The sequence below is a fragment of the Coenobita brevimanus genome, chromosome 59 (genome assembly GCF_032717465.1).
Source record: "Coenobita brevimanus isolate Jiangsu-jjx chromosome 59, ASM3271746v2, whole genome shotgun sequence".
NCBI classification, from domain to species: domain Eukaryota; kingdom Metazoa; phylum Arthropoda; class Malacostraca; order Decapoda; family Coenobitidae; genus Coenobita; species Coenobita brevimanus.
In genome coordinates, this window is record NC_137012.1 from 383816 (window position 1) to 404788 (window position 20973).

Here is a 20973-nt window from a genome sequence, read left to right on the forward strand (position 1 = left end):
GATGGGCAGTTATGCTCTACAGAAAATTGTAAATGTGAATGGTAGACCCAATCAAAGTGGTTCTAAATATCTTTATGCAAAATATATCCCATCTACATTAATTAAGCAAGTCTAGCCACCCTTGTTCTACAGTATGATAAACATCAGTTAACATCGTGCTAAGTCTGTTCTTCACTCTGCTAAAAATAATTTCATCCGTACTAAATGCTCTCAACTCTCCAACTCGAATTCTTCCCGCTCCTTCTGGCACCTTGTCAAAAACCTTTCTAACAACTTTACCTCTTCATCCTTCCCTCCTCTTTTCTACTCTGATGGTTCTATAGCTATTTCTTCTACTGATAAAGCAGATCTCTTCGCACAGACTTTCTCCTCCAATTCCACCTTAGACGATTCCGGTGCTGTTCCTCCATCACTTCCCCCCTCTGACTTCCTCATGGCTGACATTAAAATTTCTTCAGCTGATGTATTTTCTGCCATCACTGGCCTCAGTACTAACAAGGCATATGGGCCTGATGGGGTCCCTCCTGTTGTTCTCAAGAACTGTGCTTCTGTGCTTACACCCTGCCTAGGCAAACTCTTTCGCCTTTGTCTGTCAACTTGTACCTTTCCTTCTTGCTGGAAGTTTGCTCTCATTCAGCCAGTCCCAGAGAAGGGTGACCACACCCAACCCTCCAACTATCGTCCAATTGCTTTAACGTCCTGTATTTCAAAAGTTTTCGAGTCTATTCTCAATAGAAAATTTTTAAAGCATCTTTCCTATCACAACCTTCTTTCTGATCGTCAGTAGCCTACGGGTTCCGTCAGGGACGCTCTACTGGCGATCTTCTCACCTACCTTTCAGACTCCTGGTCATCCTCCTTTCGGGACTTTGGCGAAAGCTTTGCCATTGTACTTGACATCTCAAAGGCTTTCGATCGAGTCTGGCATAAATCTTGAATTTCCAAACTGCCCTCCTACGGTTTCTATCCTTCTATCTGTGCCTTCATCGCTAGCTTCCTTTCTGGTCGTTCTATAGCCGCTGTTGTAGACGGCCATCGTTCTTCTCCTAGATCTATCAACAGTGGTGTTCCTCAGGGCTCTGTCCTATCACCAACTCTCTTCCTTTTATTCATCAATGACCTTGTAAGCTGTACATCTAACCCTATCCACTCATACGCTGATGACTCCACCTTTCACCTTTCCATTCGGTTCCCGCAACGCCCATCTCAACAGTTACTTCAACAAACAAGGGATGAGGCTATGGCACACCTAATGTCTGACTTGGCTCGTATCTCTGATTGGGGTAAAATTAATATGGTTGTTTTTAATGCATCTAAGACTCAGTTCTTACACCTATCAACCCAACAAAATCTTCCTCAGGTATACCCACTAATGTTTAATAATATTCAGCTTAATCCTGCACCATCCTTGAACATGCTTGGGGTTTCATTTACTCGGGACTTATCTTGGAAAGATCATATTACATCTCTTGTAAAATCTGCTTCCAAGAGACTGGGTGTGCTAAGCCAACTCCGCTTTTTCTTTACCCCTGAACAATTGTTGACTCTATACAGGGGTTTTATCCGCCCCTGTGTGGAGTACAACTCTCATGTGTGGGGAAGCTCCCCACATACAGCTCTTCTCAATAGGGTGGAGTCAAAGGCTTTTTGTCTCATTAACTCTCCTCCTCTTACTGACTCCCTTCAACCTCTGTCTCTTCGCCACACTGTTGCATCTTTATCTCTTTTCTATCGCTACTTTGATGGTCACTGCTCCTCTGAACTGTCTGCTTGCATTCCTCCACCTCTACGACGGGTGCGTAGCACCCTTCTGGCAGCAAACTCTCATCTCTTTTCTGTCCAACTCTCTAATGCAAGAGTTAACCGTTACTCCCAGTCTTTCATTTATGCAACAGGTCAACTCTGGAACTGTCTCCCTCTGTCTGTATTTCCTGCTGCCTATGATCTCCAGTCTTTCAAAAGCAGTGTGTCCAGGCATCTCAAAATGATCGGATCTTGGATTTGGCTCTCTATTGTATTTTGTTTTTCTCTTGGAGGGAACTGTTACTGCGGGCTCATGGCCTTTGGTTCCTTCTTCCTCGCATAAAAAAAAAAGGGCACCTTCAGAGCGGCTACCAGCCATCTCCTGACTAGGGTGGGAGCGGCTACCAGCCATCTCCTGATTACCTCCAGAGCGGCTGCCAACCATCTCCTGATTACCTCCAGAGCGGCTGCCAACCATCTCCTGTAGGAGGGTCGAGCGGCTACTGGCGGTCTCTTGTAGGGCACCTTCGCAGAGGCTTCTGGCCGTCTCCTGACGAAGGCGGGAGCAGCTACTGGCCATCCCCTGTAGGAGGGTTGAGCGGCTACCGGCCGTCTCAGGGTGCTGCCTGGAGCTAGAGTAATAGCTCCATCCCAATGCTGTCGGTGGTCAGCTGCCCGGAAGGTAGTCTCTTTTTCCTGCTATGGTGGCGGCGGGCGAGTTCCGGGTCATAGAGGCGCGCGGCCCGGGCGGACTTATGTCCCCGTCATCCGGAGTCAGGTCGCGCTCTGTTTGCCCCTCCGTAGGCTCCTTCTGGGGGTGTTGAGATGCCCTCAGCAAAACTATTCGGCATTTCAGTCAAAATAATACCTCCACGAAGAAATGACAAAAAACAAAAAAAAAAATGAAGCGAACAACCCTGTAGGGGAAATGTGTTGTGACAGTGGTTGTGACGGGGAATAATATTTACGGGGAACTGGCCCGGAAAACCATATAGAAGTGCCATTTTAAGGATGTCTAGAGTTATTTAGAGATATTATCAAAGCTCTGATAGATCCTTAACCATATTTTAGTGAGTCAAACCTGTTTATTAACGATTTTGTAAATAATGTTTGTGCTTAGTGGTTTGGAGACCATTGAGGGCAAGTAACCTGAAGTTAGCGATTAGTTGAAACCCCCCCCAAGCTGCTGCATACAGAAGAAGGAGAGGGTCAAGCGAGGAAAACACCAGTCATCACAATGTCGGGGTCCAGTTATGATCGTGCTATTACGGTTTTTAGCCCTGATGGCCATTTATTCCAGGTAGAATACGCCCAGGAAGCCGTCAAGAAGGGGTCCACAGCAGTGAGTATCGGCTAAATGCTTTGTTAATGTGTAAATGGCAAGGGGGTGGAGGGGTCACTCATGCCGGGTTTCAAACTTCGCTGTGTCATTTCTTAGGATGTTTTCTACAGAAATGATCAACTCAAGTGTAAGTGTTGCTTTGCGATTATCTTACGGGCATATACTTAAACCTGGAATCGCAAAATGGAATGCAGACTTCAAAGATTGTTTATGACGGTCATAGTCAATATGCTGTTTCAGACAGCCGTGGAATTTAATTATGACTAGGTTTTTTGGTGCTTTAGTTGGGAATTGATCGCATTTAACCTACAGTCATGTCACAGATCAGTCGTTCCCAAGTTTTGCCTCCCCCCTCCACCTCAGACGACAATAGGGCACCACTAGGGAATCAGGGGTTGTGGGTGGGGGAGCATGGCTTAAAGGGTTATTCCCACAAAAGTGAAGGTAGAAATATTCCAAATCAACAGACTCTGTGTATGCATCTATCGCTAGATGCCATAATCCTGTAAGGGGTGGCCGTTTGAGTTCGGTGCGTTACAGGGAGAGGCACTAACCCTCGGCTGACCCATTTTTTGATACTTGGGGAACACTTATGGGTTGGCTATATTGTTGCCACCCAGCATTGTAAATGGTTTCCTGGCTTACACTCAATATAAAGCCACCCAAAAAGGAAAGAAGAGTACAGTGGGGCACCAATTTTCGCGCCTAATTGGGTCCAAAAATAATGCGCGAAAGTGGAATTAGCGAAAGTTGGGGCATTGTCTTTATGGCAAAAAGGCTAATTGGTTCCCGGTTATCCTAAAGTAACATCAGATTTTCATTTTCACTTGCAATACAGTACATCAAATCACTATTGTACATTACATTGTGAGATACAAACAATAAAAACTGTACAGTACACATTATATGAGGAGAAACATACCACAGAGACCAGGTTGAGGTGTTTAATGGATGTTGGGGGTAAGTATCCGAGGCACGTGGCGGGCTTATTTAGCCACGCCAGACGTATTGGCGCCACCTCTTGCTGCCTCGCTACCACTCTCTCTCTCTGCCTCCTCAGATGCAACTTGATGCAACACTTCCACTCTGTGCTGAATTCATTATTATACTGCCGTTTCTTCACTCCAACACGATACTCTCTTTTAGCCTTGGCCTTTCCTCCCGACTTTGAATGTCCCGGCCACTTTTTATCACCACCACTGCCTCCCGGCCCTCCCCCCACACCACCAGGCTCTCCCCCCACACCACCAGGCCCTTTCCCCACACTACCAGGTATAGTAGAGGCCATTGAACCGTGAGAATCCAACACAATGGAGCTAGCACGCTCGTACACAATGGCAGGAATGGGTGGACAGAGTGTTGACATGACGTCATTCAAGATGGCGGTGGGTTGCAGGCGGGCGGTGCAGGAAATTCAAAGTTCAAAATATTGTCCCAAACCCAAAATTTGTGGGCGAAAATCGATTTTTTTCAAGTGAAAGTGGAAGTTAGGGAATATTTGGTGCATGCCGCGAAAGTGGATTCCGCGAATCCTGCTGTAGCGAAAGTTAGTGCCCCACTGTACAGTAATAAGAAGTGACAAGAAAGGTGGGAGAAATACAAAGAGAGGACAGACACAGAAAAAGAATGATAAAGGTGAAAGACAAAGTAGGCAGCACTACATTAAATGAGTGGATAATGGTTGCCACCACCTGTCAACAAACAACACCATTAAGAAAATATCCTTATCCCAGCTGGAGAGGCTGTACTCCCCAGACCACCCCCCCCTGCAACATTAACCACCTCATCACATTCAAACCTAACCTTCCAAATGCTTGAACTGTACCATCTTTAAAGCTGTCCAGTATGCGTGGTACCATGAATATTTGTCGTTTCCGTAATTTGCAGTTAGGACAGTCACCCACTCTTGGTAACATTCCATTATCTTTTAATAAGCCAATATCTGCATCATCTTCCTGGAAAAAATTAATCACAGATGCCCAGTAGTTATAAGAACAGCCTTTTTTTTAACCGATTTTAAAATCAGAGTTGAGGAAGCATAGCTGCTTATGCAAGTGTTGACGTGACCATTTATGTAAGTGTCACATCTCCCAAATTAAACACTGTCACTGGTTTCTCTGCTTGGTTGGCACATGTGCCATATGTGACCAACATTGCCACTCCCTTCCCCTATCCACAGTCAAGGTCATATCAAAAAGTTGTTTATTTTGGTTCATTTTAATATCCAACAACTACATGTATTGGAAAAAAAAGTTAGCAGATGTGCACTATAAACTGCCACAAGGAATATTCCTGATTCCTGATTGTCGGAAATGACAAATTGTCAGATATAATTTTGGCCCTCATGATCTCACATAGATTTGAATCCAGAGTGCAATTTCAAGTTTCTTGTGGACCAAAGTCAGATGAATGCCATCATAAAATGCCCTTTTGGCACAACTCCTCACTCCTCAGTGCTGATTTACCCAAATTTACCCAGGTCGTCATAACATAACCTCATCTGTTCTAGCCAATCCATACCTAACCTAACTAAACCTAGATTTTCTTGGCATAATCCGTAATATCCTACTCTAATCTGATGAACTCAAATCTAACCTTGTTTAACCTGATTTATCCACGGAGCTCTTTAATATGGAGGGGCTATCTCTGCAGCGAGCGTTTGGCTGATACATCACACTCATCGCCCCCACCATGGTAATGCAATTGGAATACTGTTCTTAACCTGCTGTCTCTTTTTCACTGTTGCTTCCATAAGCTGTAAAGTTGACCACGGCACTATATTATCTGGATTCATCGGCCAATTTCAAAAGGCACGGGCATCAGGCATGGTGCACAAACATGGTTGCCGCTACATCAGTACCACCCTGAGACCCTGGAGGTGGGCACACAGACTACACGGCACTACCCATGAGAAAGCCCCTCCATATTATAGAGCTCAGTGGACACCTATATCCTAAAAACTTATTTTAACATAATCATAACCTTACCTCACCAAATTAATCCTGGCCTAACCTAATTTTCCCTGATCTAACCTAACCTAATCCTGACCTGCTGTTTTTGACAATTATACAATTGTCTCCATAAATGTACAGTATCTGTCTATAGCCAGATGCCTAAATCCTTTAAGGGGTGGCCACAAACAAATTGATTCCATGTTGCCCTGCCCTCTGCCATTACATTGCTCTCTTCTCCCCTCAGCTCGTGCCCTCTTCTCTCATACCTCTCCACTCTACCCCTCCACCTCATTCTCAGTCTCCCCTTCTCCCTCCCCCCTTCCACCCCATTCTCGGTCTCCCTCCCTCCACCTCACTCACATATGCTATCCTTGTTAGTCTCTCACCATCCTCTCCACATGGCCAAACCACCTCACTGTATATCTCCTAACACTTTCTATCACATCCACATCTACACCACAATGCTCCTTCATTTCCTTGTTTGTCAGTCTCTCTCCATGTACTGTAACTCCACATTCTTTTTTCAAAGAACTCATCTCCACTGCTCACACTCTTGACTTGTGTCCTTCCAGCAAGATCCAAGCTTCACTTTCATATGTCAGAGTTGGTATCAATAGTATCATGCAGCTACTTTGTTTTACATCCATGCTGACTTCCCTATTTCTTACAACTGCATTCAAACAACCAGCAACCTTTCTTCCTTGTTGTATCCTTTCAAGCACATCACTCTCCAATGTTCCATCTTTACTGATCACACTACCCAAGTATTTAAATGCACTCACATTTTCCATTTCCTCCTCATTCAACCTCACTGTATATTCAGTGACTTCATTTCTCTCGAAGACCACAACTTTACTTTTCCCTACATTCACCTTTAGATTCCGTTTCTTACACACACTCCGAAACTCATTCACCAAGCCTTGCAGCTCCCCTTTGTCTTTAGTACAGTATCATTTACAAACAACAGTACTGGAAGTTTCCAAACCTTCCTTTTCATGCAGCAGTTAGTGGACTTGGGTGATTTGTTCAGACTGACACCAGAGGATTTTGTTCTGCTGAGAGAAATCCTAGTAGTCATAGCCTAGGCTTCAAAAAACCTTCACAGGTAACTTTGTCCCTTTTTTTGGTACGCTTAGTCTAACAACAAATGGGTTTGTTTGGTCGAGGAAAATCCTACCAGTCAGAGGTGTAAAGGGCTGACTTTTCTTTATTTTGTTTTCGTTTTTAACCAGCCCCATCCCAACGTTTTCTGGGCAGTGGTTCGCCCCAGTTCTGACATTTTTGGACCTTTCTTTTCTTTTTTTGGCTCAAACATCCGCTTTTGGTGAGAAACATCAAAAATTCATAGAGAAATCGCTCACCTGAGGTTTAAAATACTCGATCCAGGTACGAGTTCCTCCTTACTTGACTAGGTTTTCTAACAGGCTGGCACCAAAGAAAACGAGTTCTGTGGGAGGGTAACTATTTTAGCCACTCATAAACAGTATTTATTTATTTACTTGGTACAAATTTATATGTAGTACAAGAGTATATTGGTTTTCAAACAGTAATATAGGCATTAAAAGCATTGTTTCACTCACTAACTCATCACCATTCATGACCTTTTTTTCCCACATTACCTGATCATCATTTCTGACTGTTTCTTCCTCTAATGCTATGTAAACTTTGTCCTCCACATTGTCATCAATTGGGGAATCACACTGGGCCTGAATGTCTTTATTAGCCAGGTCACTGGTAACAGGTGAATTGCCGAGACAGTGGCGTGCAGGGGGGGAGGAGAGGTTATGCAGTGTAAGGCATTGTCCCTGCTTGGCATCTTGTAGAGAAATGGAGGAAGGTGTCCCGTGTATACGTGCCAAAAATCACTTGCGAAATCACTCGCGAAAATTGAAAATTGTGCAAATTATGCAACTTGCAATGTTGCCGCGTTAATTCACGTCGCCGGGACATGAGTGCACATCATGTGCGGACATTAATTCACGTCGCCGGGACGGCGCGGGTTAAAGGCTCCAACATGCTTGCATGTGTCGGCCTTGGTCACCTAATGGCGGCTCTCCATGCTGCACAATCCATTGCAGCCTCCCTGTTCAGTCCCTTAACCCTGAGGTCACACTTAATGACCTCATCCCATGTCTTTCTCGGTCTACCCCTCATAACCCCACCCCCAATATTAACACTTCTCACCTTCTTCACCCAATTATCATCCCCCATCCTCTCCACGTGTCCAAACCATCTCAATCTACCTCTCCTCATCACAACACCAATACACTCCAGTCCCATCCTACCTCTCAACTCTTCCATCGTAAACCCAGCCCCTCCAGGCCTTGGACGCAGGGACGCACTGCACATCCACCTAATCATTGTCATTTCTGTACGTCTGAGCCGGCAGATATCTTCCTCCTTCACTGCCCAGGTCTCACTACCATACAGCATTACACTCCTAACACACGCTGCATACAAAGACCCCTTAGCACATAGGGAGAGTCCTCTCAATGTCAGGAGAGGCAAGAGCTCCCTGAACTTCTTCCAACCACTTCTCACCCTAGCCACAGAGCTAGCTCCAGCCTCACCTCCAGCACACAACATGTCTCCCAAATAACAAAACTCTTCCACACACTCAAGAGATTCACCAGCAAGTTCAATCCTTTCACGTCTGACAATCTCCACCTGCTCACCCCGACATGCCGTACACAAAAAATCAGCATTATCTCGCAGTCTACCTGTGATACCACTACATCTCTTATGCACCCATTTATCACACACACACCACACAAGATGGAATTACTTCCCACGCCCTTGTGGCAAACTGCACATGGCCACTCTCCCTCGTCTTTGACAGTACCGCCACCAACCCTAGATATCATCACTTTTGTTTTATCTGCATTTACCCTTAAACCTTTGTGCCCCATACCATCTCTCCACTTCCTAAACTTTTCCTCCACCTCTCTTTCATTCTCTGCAATCAACACTAAATCATCAGCATACAACAACTCCCACAGGAGTCCGTTTCTAAAGTCACGTGAAAGGGCTTCAAGTACCATGATAAACAACATGGGACTCAAGACTGACCCCTGATGCACACCAACATTCACGGAAAGCTCATCACTCAAATCTCCATTCACTCTTACCTGGGTGTGAGCACCCACATACATAGCCATAACTACCCTAACCAGCCACTCCTCCAAGCCAAGCTTTCTCATTGCCCACTTCACCACCTCTCTAGGGACTCTGTCAAAGGCCTTTTCCAAATCAACAAAAACAAAATAAAGATCCCTTCTTCTACCAATATATTTTTCCTGAAGCTGTCGAACAATGAATATAGCATCAGTGGTCCCCCTACCTGGCATAAACCCAAACTGCATCTCATCAATATTCACTCTTTCTCTAATCATGCCTTCTGAAACTCTCTCCATTACCTTCATTATCTGATCTAAAAGCTTTATACCTCTATAATTTCCTCTTTCCAGGGCATCACCCATCCCTTTATACCCATTTACAATTACACTCTTCAGCCAATCATCTGGGACAACACACTCATAAATAATCCTATTTATCAGGTCAGTGACTAAACTCACCCCTATATCGCCTGAGGCCTTCAACATTTCAGCAGTCAACCCAGACACACCTGCTGCCTTCCCCACCCTCATCCTGCCTATTGCCTCACTCACAGTAGCAATATCAATCAAAGGCCAAGGGCCAGACACTGGATCTGCTGGCTCCAAACCTTCCCTGTCCCAGTCAAACTCCTCATTCAGCAACCGGTTATAATGCTTTCTCCATGCATCTTTAATATCCTCACTGTTCACCACTACCCTTCCTTCATCATTCTTCACACACTGCTCACCTGTAATATCCCGATTATCCCTCTTCACTTGACCTGCCACCCTAAATATCATATTTTTCCTTTCCCCATGATTTAGGTTATCAAGTAATAGTCTCTGTGACTCAGACTTTGCCCTGTATACCTCTCTTCTAGCCCTACGCTTGGCAGCCAAATATTCCTCTTTGCTACCTCCCTTCTTCCATTCCCAGAAAAGCCTTCTTTTCTCCTTAACTGCAGCTTCTACACCCTCATCCCACCACCAAGTTACTTTATGTCTTGGTGGTCCTCTTGTCCAGCCGCATGTTACATCAGTAACTCTCAAGAAATTGTTCTTGAGGGCTCTGTACTATTCATTAATGCCTCTGTCTACAGCTCCCTGTTCAGCCACCACCCTCCTCAACTCGCTGTAGAAGGCATCCCTTACTACTTGGTTTTTCAGCTTTCATATTTTTCTTCTAGGTACATAAGTCCTCTTTTTCATCACTTGTTCTTTAAGCACCATATCACAAATCAATAGTTTGTGCTGCTGCACACACTCCGCACTTCCTATAACTTTAACATCTCTCACTAACCTCCTATCAGCCCTCCTAACGAGAAAATAATCTATCTGACTGCTATTTCCCCCAGACTCGTACGTAATTAACCTACTGTCTCTTTTCCTAAAATATGTGTTGCACACAATCATGTCTGTTGCCTCCCCAAACTCGAGTATCCTTTCCCCTTCTGCATTCCTTAGCCCATATGCACATCCCCCATGCACTCCTTCATAACCTTGTGCTGCTTCACCTACATGACCTACATGACCATTTAAGTCCCCTCCCAAAATCACTATCTCATCATCCCGCATACCACCCACTACACGTATTAAATCATCCCAAAATCTATCTTTCTCTGCTTCATCTAGTCCTGCCTGTGGTGCATATGCCGATATAATCACAGCTACCTTTCTACCCAACAGAATTTTCACTACCAATATCCTATCGCTTACTCTCAAAACATTCATAACATATTCCACCCATTTCTCCGCAACCATCACACCAACGCCTCCATATCCGTCTGTCCCCCCCTGCCAAAACAACTTATAGTAACAGTCCTTCCCAACAGTCTTTCTGGCTGATCCACCCCTGTACCGGACTTCCTGCAAACACGCCACATCCACCCACCTCCTACTGACAGCCTCAACGACTTCCCCCGCTCTTCCCCTCAAACTTCCCACATTCCATGAACCCACCCTCATCCCCATGGGTGATTTACATTGTTTAATTAGGTACCATACTGTATGTATTTTTTGCAATTGATATCTCAGAGCACATACAGAGCTTATCATGTATTTTCAGGTTGGTGTAAAGGGGAAGGATGTGGTGGTGTTGTGTGTGGAGAAGAAGTCAGTGCCCCAGCTGCAGGAGGAGAGAACTGTACGCAAGATATGCATCCTTGATGACCATGTAATAATGGCCTTTGCTGGTGGGTCTTGTGTAAAACTGTATTATTTTAGTTATAATCAGTCCACACTTTGATTCTGGCTTGTGGTTTGGTGTATTGGTACTCTAACCCCTTAATTTTGTGGGCTCTTCCTCCATGCTAAGTTGCCAAGGGATCTTTGCATGTGACATAAGAGTGTAATGCTGTATGGTTGTGAGACCTGGGCAGTAAAGAAAGAGCATATTCATAGGCTCAGACATAAAGAAATGACAACGATAAGATGGATGTATAGTGTGTCCTTTAACCCCTTAAACGCGGCCGTGTACAGTCGCTCTCCCCCGAGTGGCGGGGTTGTATCGCGGTCTGAGTACCTGTAGGAAAATATTCGCCAAATTTAACCCTAGAACATTATACTTGGTATGGCAGATAGTACTTACATTCAGCTTTCTCCAGAGACAGGTGTTGAGCCTTCGTGAACTACCCAAGGACTTGTGGAGACTTGCAAAGTTGGGTAACCAAATCTTCACTTTCCGCCGGCATAGATCATGGGTCCAGGGCGAGATGGGGCTCGGGCCTGTGCTAGAGGGTACAGGGCATTGCGGTTCCCAGGCTGCCGCTTCCGCCCAATAGAGAGGGGCCCGAACCTGGGAGTAGCGTCCCAGGAGGCTGCCCTATCAGTGGGTGTATAATGGCGGGATAGTTGCAGTGCCAAGACGCGCTTGGAGGGTGTCCCTGCAGCTGTCCTGGCAGGGTGCCCCGAGGCCACTACCACAGCCACTGGTAAGCTGGTGGGCTAGGGGTCCCAGATCCATTGCCTGGACCTGGGACTGTGCGGTGAGTGGGACCTGTGCTGTGTCTGTCCCCATTTATTAATACTGAAGATGACAAAACAAAAAAGGTTTCAAAGCAAGCCTGAGGACAGTAAATCACCCATGGGGATGAGGGTGGGTTCATGGAATGTGGGAAGTTTGAGGGGAAGAGCAGGGGAAGTCGTTGAGGCATTCAGTAGGAGGTGGGTGGACGTGGCGTGTTTGCAGGAAGTCCGGTACAGGGGTGGATCAGCCAGAAAGATTGTTGGGAAGGACTGTTGCTATAAGTTGTTTTGGCAGGGGAGGACAGACGGATATGGAGGTGTTGGTGTGATGGTTGCGGAGAAATGGGTGGAATATGTTATGAATGTTTTGAGAGTAAGCGATAGGATATTGGTTGTGAAAATTCTGTTGGGAAGAAAGATAGCTGTGATTATATCGGCATATGCTCCACAGGCAGGATTGGATGAATCAGAGAAAGATAGATTTTGGGATGATTTAATACGTGTAGTGGGTGGTATGCGGGATGATGAGATAGTGATTTTGGGAGGGGACTTAAATGGTCATGTAGGTGAAGCAGCCCAAGGTTATGAAGGAGTGCATGGGGGATGTGCATATGGTCTAAGGAATGCAGAAGGGGAAAGGATACTCGAGTTTGGGGAGGCAACGGACATGATTGTGTGCAACACATATTTTAGGAAAAGAGACAGTAGGTTAATTACGTATGAGTCTGGGGGAAATAGCAGTCAGATAGATTATTTTCTGGTTAGGAGGGCCGATAGGAGGTTAGTGAGGGATGTTAAAGTTATAGGAAGTGAGGAGTGTGTGCAGCAGCACAAACTATTGATTTGTGATATGGTGCTTAAAGAACAAATGATGAAAAAAGAGGACTTATGTACCTAGGAGGAAAATATGGAAGCTGAAAAACCAAGTAGTAAGGGATGCCTTCTATAGCGAGTTGAGGAGAGTGGTGGCTGAACAGGGAGCTGTAGACAGAGGCGTTAATGAACAGTACAGAGCCCTCAAGAACAATTTCTTGAGAGTTACTGATGTAACATGCGGCTGGACAAGAGGACCACCAAGACATAAAGTAACTTGGTGGTGGGATGAGGGTGTAGAAGCTGCAATTAAGGAGAAAAGAAGGCTTTTCCGGGAATGGAAGAAGGGTGGTAGCAAAGAGGAATATTTGGCTGCCAAGCGTAGGGCTAGGAGAGAGGTATACAGGGCAAAGTCTGAGTCATAGAGACAATTACTTGATAACCTAAATCATGGGGAAAGGAAAAATATATTTAGGGTGGCAGGTCAGGTGAAGAGGGATAATCGGGATATCATAGGTGAGCAGTGTGTGAAGAATGATGAAGGAAGGGTAGTGGTGAACAGTGAGGATATTAAAGATGCATGGAGAGAGCATTATAACCGGTTGTTGAATGAGGAGTTTGACTGGGACAGGGAAGGTTTGGAGCCAGCAGATCCAGTGTCTGGCCCTTGGCCTTTGATTGATACTGCTACTGTGAGTGAGGCAATAGGCAGGATGAGGGTGGGGAAGGCAGCAGGTGTGTCTGGGTTGACTGCCGAAATGTTGAAGGCCTCAGGCGATATAGGGGTGAGTTTAGTCACTGACCTGATAAATAGGATTATTTATGAGTGTGTTGTCCCAGATGATTGGCTGAAGAGTGTAATTGTAAATGTGTATAAAGGGAAGGGTGATGCCCTGGAAAGAGGGAATTATAGAGGTATAAAGCTTTTAGATCAGATAATGAAGGTAATGGAGAGAGTTTTAGAAGGTATGATTAGAGAAAGAGTGAATATTGATGAGATGCAGTTTGGGTTTATGCCAGGTAGGGGGACCACTGATGCCATATTCATTGTTCGACAGCTTCAGGAAAAATATATTGGTAGGAGAAGGGATCTTTATTTTGTTTTTGTTGATTTGGAAAAGGCCTTTGACAGAGTCCCTAGAGAGGTGGTGAAGTGGGCAATGAGAAAGCTTGGCTTGGAGGAGTGGCTGGTTAGGGTGGTTATGGCCATGTATGTGGGTGCTCACACCCAGGTGAGAGTGAATGGAGATTTGAGTGATGAGTTTTCCGTGAATGTTGGTGTGCATCAGGGGTCAGTCTTGAGTCCCATGTTGTTTATCATGGTACTTGAAGCCCTTTCACGTGACTTTAGAAACGGACTCCCGTGGGAGTTGTTGTATGCTGATGATTTGGTGTTGATTGCAGAGAATGAAAGGGAGGCGGAGGAAAGGTTTAGGAAGTGGAGAGATGGTATGGGGCAAAAGGGTTTAAGGGTAAATGCAGATAAAACAAAAGTGATGATATCTAGGGTTGGTGGCGGTACTGTCAAAGACGAGGGAGAATGGCCATGTGCAGTTTGCCACAAGGGCGTGGGAAGTAATTCCATCTTGTGCGGTGTGTGTGATAAATGGGTGCATAAGAGATGTAGTGGTATCAGAGGTAGACTGCGAGATAATGCTGATTTTATGTGTACGGCGTGCCGGGGTGAGCAGGTGGAGATCGTCAGACGTGAAAGAATTGAACTTGCTGGTGAATCTCTTGAGTGTGTGGAAGAGTTTTGTTATTTAGGAGACATGTTGTGTGCTGGAGGTGGGGCTGGAGCTAGCTCTGTGGCTAGGGTGAGAAGTGGTTGGAAGAAGTTCAGGGAGCTCTTGCCTCTCCTGACATTGAGGGGGCTCTCCCTACGTGCTAAGGGGTCTTTGTATGCAGCGTGTGTTATGAGTGTAATGCTGTATGGCAGTGAGACCTGGGCAGTGAAGGAGGAAGACATTCGCCGGCTCAGACGTACAGAAATGACAATGATTAGGTGGATGTGCAGTGCGTCCCTGCGTCCAAGGCCTGGAGGGGCTGGGTTTACAATGGAAGAGTTGAGAGGTAGGATGGGACTGGAGTGTATTGGTGTTGTGATGAGGAGAGGTAGATTGAGGTGGTTTGGACATGTGGAGAGGATGGGGGATGATAGTTGGGTGAGGAAGGTGAGAAGTGTTAATATTGGGGGTGGGGTTATGAGGGGTAGACCGAGAAAGACATGGGACGAGGTCATTAAGTGTGACCTTAGGGTTAAGGGACTGAACAGGGAGGCTGCAATGGATCGTGCAGCATGGAGAGCCGCCATTAGGTGACCAAGGCCGACACATGCAAGCATGTTGGAGCCTTTAAAAACGAACAAACGAACACCTCCAGCAACCCGGTTTCCCCTCTACCACAGCCTCATTCTGTCACAGTAAACTTTATACTACAACGTAAAGGTAGTTAGGAATCCGTATTTGTACAGTAAGCACTGAAAATAAGGCTAAAATCAACGGAGCGTACAGCCGACATGCAGTGCGGCGGCGGTCTTCCCGTCACTCAACAAACATTTCCATTTTCACAGCTAAAAACATGTATACTACATTATTTTCAATCATATTACTTCCCAAAAGATCACCACGGCGCGCTTTTTATTCTGCCTTACGCCCGTCACTTTATTGTCGTTCCTGTCGGCCGCTTGCACTGACTCGGAAGAGCTAGAACTCGCCATAATGTCACTTTGAAAGCCTGCGGTAAACTGACGCTAAACAGGGGCAAACCGTGAGAAAAAAAGCTAGTGTTACAACTGGGGAAACAAGCGTTTCCTATTAGCACAAACTGCTTGTGAGAGGAGAGTGTAGATTTACAGTTCTGAGCACTCAGAGCGCTGCCATGTATCACAGCCAGGCTGGCAGGGGCCGTGGGGGGGGGGGACGGGGGGAAAACGCGATACTTGGCAACAACGCAGGTCAGTGGTACAAAGATCTAGTGTGCTAAAAGTAGCTAAAGGGTGGTGGTACTAATAGACAATACTAGCTGGAGCCTGCCTGCCCGCGGTTATTCAAAATTTACTAGAATCGCAAACGCGACGCTCCGCCGTTATGTCCTTTTTGCCGAGCGTCGCAAACGCGACGATCCGCGTTTAAAGGGTTAATGCAAACCTGGGGGGTGGCTAGGTTTACGATCGAAGAGTAGAGGGAACAATGATACTGGGATGTATTGATGTTGCAGTAAGGAGGGGTAAATTGAATTGGTTTGGGCAAGTTGAGAAGGTGGAGGATAACAGTTAGGTGTGGAAGGTTAGAAGTGTGAACGTTGGGGGTAAGGTTGTGAGAGACGGACTGAAAAAGACCTGGGATGAGGTCATAGAGTGTGACGTCAGGGATAAGAGACTGAATAAGGAGGCTTCCAGAGATTGATCAGCATGGAGAGCTTCCATTAGGTGACCAAGGCCAATGTGTGCAAGCGTGTTGGACCCTTTGTAAACAGTACAGTCATGTCTGGTGTGGGAATATTTCAGTTACCCTGTGTTTTAAGGGTATTTGTACCCCACCCACGAAACTAGCACGGAAGTACCAGCGCTTCACCTGGAATTAAGAAAGTAACTACTTCACGTTAACATGAGCCCTGGATAGAGCTGCATGACCCCCAGTGTCACTAACTTTTCTTCAGCTGGTAAAAAGAAAAAAAAAAAAAAAGCTTTTTGCATACCATGGTCCTCAAAAATGTAAATGTAAAATGTGGTAAGGAGTTGACTGTGATTACTTGTCAACCCCTTTGGTTTAGGTGACATCCTTTTTAATTTTTATTGCTTCTACCAGACAATTTTATTCAATTTTGAAGATCCTCCCATATTGAAGGGGGTCTTTTAAGGCTATAGTTAACACCTTCCATTTGAAGAGCATCCTAAGCTGAATAAAATCATCAGGAGATGAAAACAATACTGAAAATGAAAAAGATATTCCTGGCCTGGGTAGGTCAAGGCCTTTGCTTCAGTGAATTATTTTTCATTTTAGTCTAGCTGCCTTCAGGCTTTTTTATTTAGTTCAAGGGTAACTTGTTGCAGTAGGGGTCAGTGGAGTTTGTATTCCATGCGTATTTAAATTGAACAAGCACAGACATGTCACATCCCTGTTTAAGTCCAACATCCAGATCAAAGAACTATTAACCAGCATAGCTCTCCTAGTGCCCTCAAACATACTCTTCACAGCATTCAGCAACTTCCCAATGATTCTGCTGAATGTACTTTTAATACCTTCCTCATTCCTTGTTTATCATGGGATGGAAGAGGATAATGTATTTTCACAGTGGTGGCGGAAAGATGTATTCTTAAATGTATGCTGCTTCCAGTCCCCATTTATAAATGTAAAGCCTGGTTACTGAATGATTTGAGAAATTTCTAAGCTTCAGACTTTAGACTTGATTTTTTCAGTTATTGAAGACACAGGTAGGATATTATTCCTGACGTTTATTATTCAATGAAGGAAGAGGGATATCATGTAGTGTTGGGAAGTGTTTCATTTCTTTGTTTGTGGTTGGGGTGGTGCAGCATAAGCTTACATAATGGGATGGATCCTTTCCTAAAACATGAATTCTCTGCCTTTCATGTCCATGTGTTAGCACTCATATGTACCCACATGATAAAGCTTCATGGGTATACATACACCCCTCAACTCCTCCTCCTCATCCCTCAAAAGGTGATGAGTGAACTACATTGTCAACAGAAAGCCACACTCCCAGAAGCATAAACTGAATGAATGGGATATGTAATGGGAGAAATCTGTGTGAACTTCAGAATGAAAGAAAGGTCAGTGGGAGTGATATGTGGCATTGCTGACTGAATAGCAGAGAAAAATACAGTATATAGAGATGGCTTGGGGAATAGTCAGAGAATGCACATATACATTGTTTAGTACTAAAGGAAGTCTGTTAAAAGTAAGACAGAAGGTCCTTTTGGAAGGGAAAGAGTAAATGAAGTATGAAAATTTAAGGAATACTAGAGAGAGAAAAGAGGACAAAAGGGGAGGTCATGGTCAAGTGATTAGAGAAGCAGTCTTAGGTTTGAAAAGATACAAGGTCAGTCTCGAGTTATGGCAGGAACACTTTGATGATTTGTAACTATTTCTTTCTAACCCCACCCAATAAATGGATCCTAAATTAGGCTGTCCTTTTTATGTTGTTTTTTCTTGGAGGGAACACTTTGTGGCGTCCTGGCCTTTGATTCCTTCTTTCTTGCATTAAAAAAAAAAAAAAAAATATGCTGTTCCACAAAGTCCATTGACATCATCATAACACTCCAGCAAATACTATCATATCAGTCCTGAAAGAGACAGCTCCAATACAGACAGAGTTTCAGTGCTAGGATGGTGACATTTGAAGGTGTGTAGGAAGAAGAGGATTGATAGGCATCAGGAAATGGACTGTTAAGTTTGTACCTGCAGTTTAAAAAAAAAAAAAAAAAAAAAAAAAAAGTAGAGAATCATGAGCACAAAGTAATTGTAGAGCAGTTGTTATAACCACTCACTATTGGAAGGTTCTTATGAGGGAGGTGATGATGACAACAGTGCCTCCTCCCCCTTTTTTATGTAATAACTTGTTGAATGTTACCTCTTTCTGTACCGTGCTTATTTTTATTTATCTGTCACACTATCTATAACCAGATGCCATAATCCTGTAGGGGGTGGGTGTTTGTCTTTGAGTTGGTGATTTTCCAGGGAGGGACACTAATCCTGTGCCAACCCACTTGTTGACATGTAGGGAACACGTGTCAGTTGGTTTTATGGTTACCACCCAGCATTGTAAATGGTTGCCTGGTGTACAGTTAACCATTAGGCTTGTCATTCAGTGTAAAGCAACCAGAAAAAGAAAAAAGATTAATATAAAGTGACATGAAAGATGGGAGAACTAGATTAAGGAGAGACAGAGAAAAAGGATGATGATGAAGGAAAAAGTGGGCAGCACTACATTAAGTGAGTGGATGATGGCCGCCACCACCTACCACAATTTTATTTACGTAACTCATACTATTTCCTGGTGATTATATTCATCTTGGAGGTGATGTCTCAGTGGAGGGGGTTAGATATATCTCCATAATCTGCTTCAGTGCAGTCATATCATTTTCATTTTGTTCTTGTTGTGCTGATGCTGTGGGACACTATTCAGCATGGATGAGAACTCTCCTAGTGTGTGAAGAACTTGTTCATCATCATCATCATCATCATTACTCCAGTGTTGCCCCATGAGGAGTGTAGGAGCTTGGGGCTAGGCAAGTTGGTCCTGACATTTGAGATGAGAATGATCAGTCTTACTCATCCCTGAGTGGCATTGTGTAAGCAGTAAAACCCAACCATCCTTTGGATATAAACTTGCACCGGCTCAATCCGATTGGAACGCTTTACTTGCCCACTAAACCACCAGGCACCATAATTTGGTTATATGGTTACCATCCAGTGTAATAAATGGTTTCCTGGTGTACAGGAAATCATTTGGCTTTTCACTTATTGTAGAGTCACCTGTAGACAGAAGGATGAGGAAAGAATAAAGGAAAGAAAAACAGAAGAGGAAGGATGGAAAGAAGGAAGGAAGTGTGGAAAGGGCAGGCACCTGAGAGCAGCACTACATCGAGTAAGTGAGCACCTCCACCCTCTGCATGGATTTGACCTTTTGTATTGCAGGAGTTTGTGTGTTGAGAGTGTTGATAACTCAAGGGCCATATTATCATCATTTAAGAAGCTTTGTAGCATCTCCTCCTCACTGGGTTTTTATGATATCTGGTGTGTTACAGTAATATACCCTTGTATGTTGTTGCACCAGTTTTGTTGATGTGAAAGAGCTTTATATGTCTTAGAAGAAGAGATTACTTTGAAATAAGCAGGGGTGTAATACTCAAAGATATTTATTATTGACATCCTGTGTTATCTAAGATTTTTTTTTTGCAGGGTGACACTGAGGATAGACTCTTTCCTGGTCTCTCCTTCTTTTGTCAAAAATAATTTCTGGTTACAAGAGGAAAACTATTATTGCCGTTATTTGTCTTGGATGGAATGGGAGAGAGAGGAAAGAGCAGAAACTTTCCACATCTCCATTTTTTTTTCTGCGGAAAGAAATCTAAATTGCAATGAGGGATCATTTGTAAAGTTTTATGAGAATTCCACCCTTGAATATTTCACAGAATAAGAGATGTTAGAAAAGCACCTAACAGCGAGAATATAACCCACCAGAGGAATTGTGATATTTAGGTAGGTAAAGTAACATGTTGAATACTTTCAGGTCTGACCGCTGATGCCAGAATTCTGATAAACCGAGCAAGGACTGAGTGTCAGTCTCACAAACTGACTGTGGAGGACCCTGTCAGCATTGAATACATCACCAGGTAAAGATATTCTCTTCAGCAGTAGAATTTGTGGCATTGTGTGACATTGCTTGCCATTTGCTTTAGAAGTTCTTGTATACAGCAGTTTAACCCTTTCCATGCAGTAACATCTGTGGTATTCTATCCTTTGTACTGACAGACAGTTTACTCACCATAGGAATGTCCATCTTAATACATGAATTAGTGAAAGCTGTAAGTAACCCCGCCAGATAGAAAAATATCATCATTGTTAGTATAATTATGAAGGAGTGTTAGTGCCAGCCATGGTGTGGCATGAAAATGAAAAGTCAAGAGTGAGAGCAATGGAGATGGGACTGCTGAGGAATGTATGTGGAGTACAGAGAGTGGATAGGATACAAAATAATGTGATTCATGAAAGATGTGGAGTGAGGAAGTCTGACAAGAGATTGAGCTGGCTGGATGAATGTTGTGAGAAGTGCGTGATCGGGGATTTGGCACCCCTTCTTAACGTGACAGCGTCCAGGCTGACTCTATCAAATACGTTTATGTGAAGCTACAGAATGTGGTGAATGTTTTTGGCGTATCAGATAGAGCCAGGATTCCAGGGGCTTGAATGATGAATGAATGGAAGCAAGGAGAGTGTATGTGAGTGAGGGGGAGGGGGGGAGGCTGAGGATGAGGTGGAGGGATGGAGTGAGGAGGTATATGAGAGAGGGGTTTGTGAGCCAGGAGCAAGGCAGTA

At 44.5% G+C, this 20973-nt stretch overlaps 1 protein-coding gene across 1 annotated transcript in view; it reads left to right on the top strand.

Moving 5' to 3' along the window:
* The first annotated feature begins 2946 nt into the window (after positions 1–2946).
* The window catches only part of Prosalpha4 (proteasome alpha4 subunit), a 35698-nt gene continuing 17671 nt past the window's right edge, over positions 2947–20973 (top strand). Inside the window, exons 1-3 of the mRNA XM_080274766.1 lie at positions 2947–3084; positions 11199–11325; positions 20168–20270. Coding sequence (XP_080130892.1) covers positions 2980–3084; positions 11199–11325; positions 20168–20270 — 335 coding nt within the window. The 5' untranslated portion in view covers positions 2947–2979. The remainder of the gene's footprint in view (positions 3085–11198; positions 11326–20167; positions 20271–20973) is intronic.